The 2284-nt window shown below is 45.3% G+C and overlaps 1 protein-coding gene across 1 annotated transcript in view; it reads left to right on the top strand.

Annotated features, from left to right (window-relative positions):
- The window catches only part of LOC107300882 (H-2 class II histocompatibility antigen, E-D alpha chain-like), a gene marked incomplete at its 3' end in the record, with an annotated part of 8140 nt that extends 6102 nt beyond the window's left edge, over window positions 1-2038 (top strand). Inside the window, exon 2 of the mRNA XM_015830166.1 lies at window positions 1618-2038. Within this exon, the coding sequence (XP_015685652.1) occupies window positions 1618-2038 (421 nt within the window). The remainder of the gene's footprint in view (window positions 1-1617) is intronic.
- Window positions 2039-2284: the final 246 nt, after the last annotated feature.

Here is a 2284-nt window from a genome sequence, read left to right as displayed (position 1 = left end):
CCCTCCCTCCCTCTCCCTCCCTCCCTGTCTCTCCCTCCCTCTCTCCCCCCTCTCTCCCCTTTCTCTTCCTCTCTCCCTCCCTCCTTCTCTCCCTCGCTCCCTCCCTCCCTCTCTCTCCCTGCCTCTCCCTCCCCCCTCTCTCTCATGGGAACACAGATACCTCTATATGAGCCCACTTGAAATTCGGAGGACACTTGCGAAGGGGTTTTGGGTTTTTTTGCACCAGATGAATCCCTGGAAGATGCTTCCCCATTAACACAACTGACAAGGGGTCGGTGGGGGTGTGTGTGTGAGGGGATTCAGCCTCTTCCTTTTGCCCTCTATGTGTAACACTCCCCCTCCCCTTCTCTCTTTTTACAATTACTATTTGCATTTCAACCTTTTTACGCTGGATTATGGCCTCAATCTAGATTTGACGGACTGGTTCCTTTTAGCCCCTCCCTTTCTTGAATTCCCCTAGCTTATTCTTTCACGAGCGGGGGGGGGGGCAGGGGGGGTTGAGAGAGGGAGATATTTCCAAACAAAACTGCAGCAAGCTTGGGAGGCATTTTCTCACTGAGAATCTTTTGCACCCTCCCTTTTCTAGAAAATTGTATGCTGTCCAGAGTCAGCTTGTAGGGAAGAAGTGTGGCATCATAAATACATAAAATTAAATTAAATAATTAAATTAAATTAAATTAAATTAAATTAAATTAAATTAAATTAAATTAAATTAAATTAAATTAAATTAAATTATAAAATAAAATAAAATAAAATTATAAATTTAAATTAAATTAAATTAAATTAAATTAAATTAAATTAAATTAAATTAAATTAAATATTACTCTTGTTGCTATCCCTGATCCCATGTGGGGAAGAAAGGTGGCATAACAAACAAGCAATAAATAAAATAAAATAAAAATAAAATAAAATATACAAATATTACTCTTGTTGCTATCCCTGATGCCATGTGGGAAAGAAGGGCAGCATAACAAACAATAAAATAAAATAAAAACAAATATTAATTTTGTTGCTACCCCTGATGCCATGTGGGGAAGAAGAGTGGCATAACCAACAAGCAATAAATAACATAACATAAAATAAAAGCAAATATTAATCTTGTTGCTATTCCTGACACCATGTGGGGAAGAAGGGCGGCATAACAAACAATAAAATAAAATAAAATAAAATAAAAACAAATATTAATTTTGTTGCTATCCCTGATGTCATGTGGGACAGAAGAGTGGCATAACCAACAAGCAATAAATAACATAACATAACATAAAATAAAAGCAAATATTAATCTTGTTGCTATCCCTGATGCCATGTGGGGAAGAAGGGTGGCATAATAAACAAACAATGTAAATAAATAAAATATTAATCTCATTTCTATCCCTGATGCCACGTGGGGACCCTCTGACCTGAACCCTTGGTCCAAACTGGAGGTGAGACCCCCCAACCTTCTCTCTCCTGCTCCTCACCGCTTACCGCAGGGATCCCCAACTCTCTGCCCACGGCCCACGGCCCACTACCGAGTCTTGAGCCTTTCAGAACTGGGATGAGCGGTGCACAAATGGGGCTGCGCACGAGCGTGCTTGCCAACCACGCGTGTGGAACCATCCCCTCCCACTTCCCCAGCCAGTCCACAAAGCTGAAGTCCTTCAGACTTCTCCCGAGGATCTTCCCATCATCGAAGGAAATCGTCCAAGAGTTGGAGGAAGCCAAAGTAAGCCCCCTCCCCAACTGAAGCCCCTCTCCTCTCTCTCCACCCCTGCAGAGCCTCCAAAAGTGATGGTCTACCCGGAGCAGGAGGTGGAGCTGGGGGAACCCAACGTACTGATCTGCATGGCGGACAACTTCTCTCCCCCGGTGCTGAACATGACCTGGTTGAAGAATGGCCATCTGGTGACCGAAGGGGTGCAGACCATGGATTACTACCCCAAGAAGAACCACGCCTTCCGCCGGTTCTCCTACCTGACCTTTGTCCCAAACCAGGACGATAACTACATCTGTGAGGTGGATCATTGGGGCCTCAAGGAGCCTCTGGGCAAGCTTTGGAGTAAGCAGAAGGAGGAGGGGAGCAGCAGTGGGTGGGAATCAGGCCCCCTTGGCTTTGTTTTACACAGGGCAGCCTTTTGGGTCAGGGGTCCCATATATCTAAGCCAATGGGAAAAAGAGGGTGTCCCCTTGGAAACCCCGCTCCTGAAACTGTCAATGGGGTGGGGTGGGGTGGGGTGGGGTGGAGAGTGGAGCAGAGCAGAGCAGAGCAGAGCAGAGCAGAGCAGAGCAGAGCAGAGCAGGAGAG

Source organism: Protobothrops mucrosquamatus, unplaced genomic scaffold (assembly GCF_001527695.2).
Source record: "Protobothrops mucrosquamatus isolate PMUCROS unplaced genomic scaffold, P.Mucros_1.0 scaffold8954, whole genome shotgun sequence".
Taxonomy (NCBI): Eukaryota; Metazoa; Chordata; class Lepidosauria; order Squamata; family Viperidae; genus Protobothrops; species Protobothrops mucrosquamatus.
The sequence above is the reverse complement of the archived record's forward strand: the minus strand, read 5'-3'. Positions and strand labels throughout refer to the sequence as shown.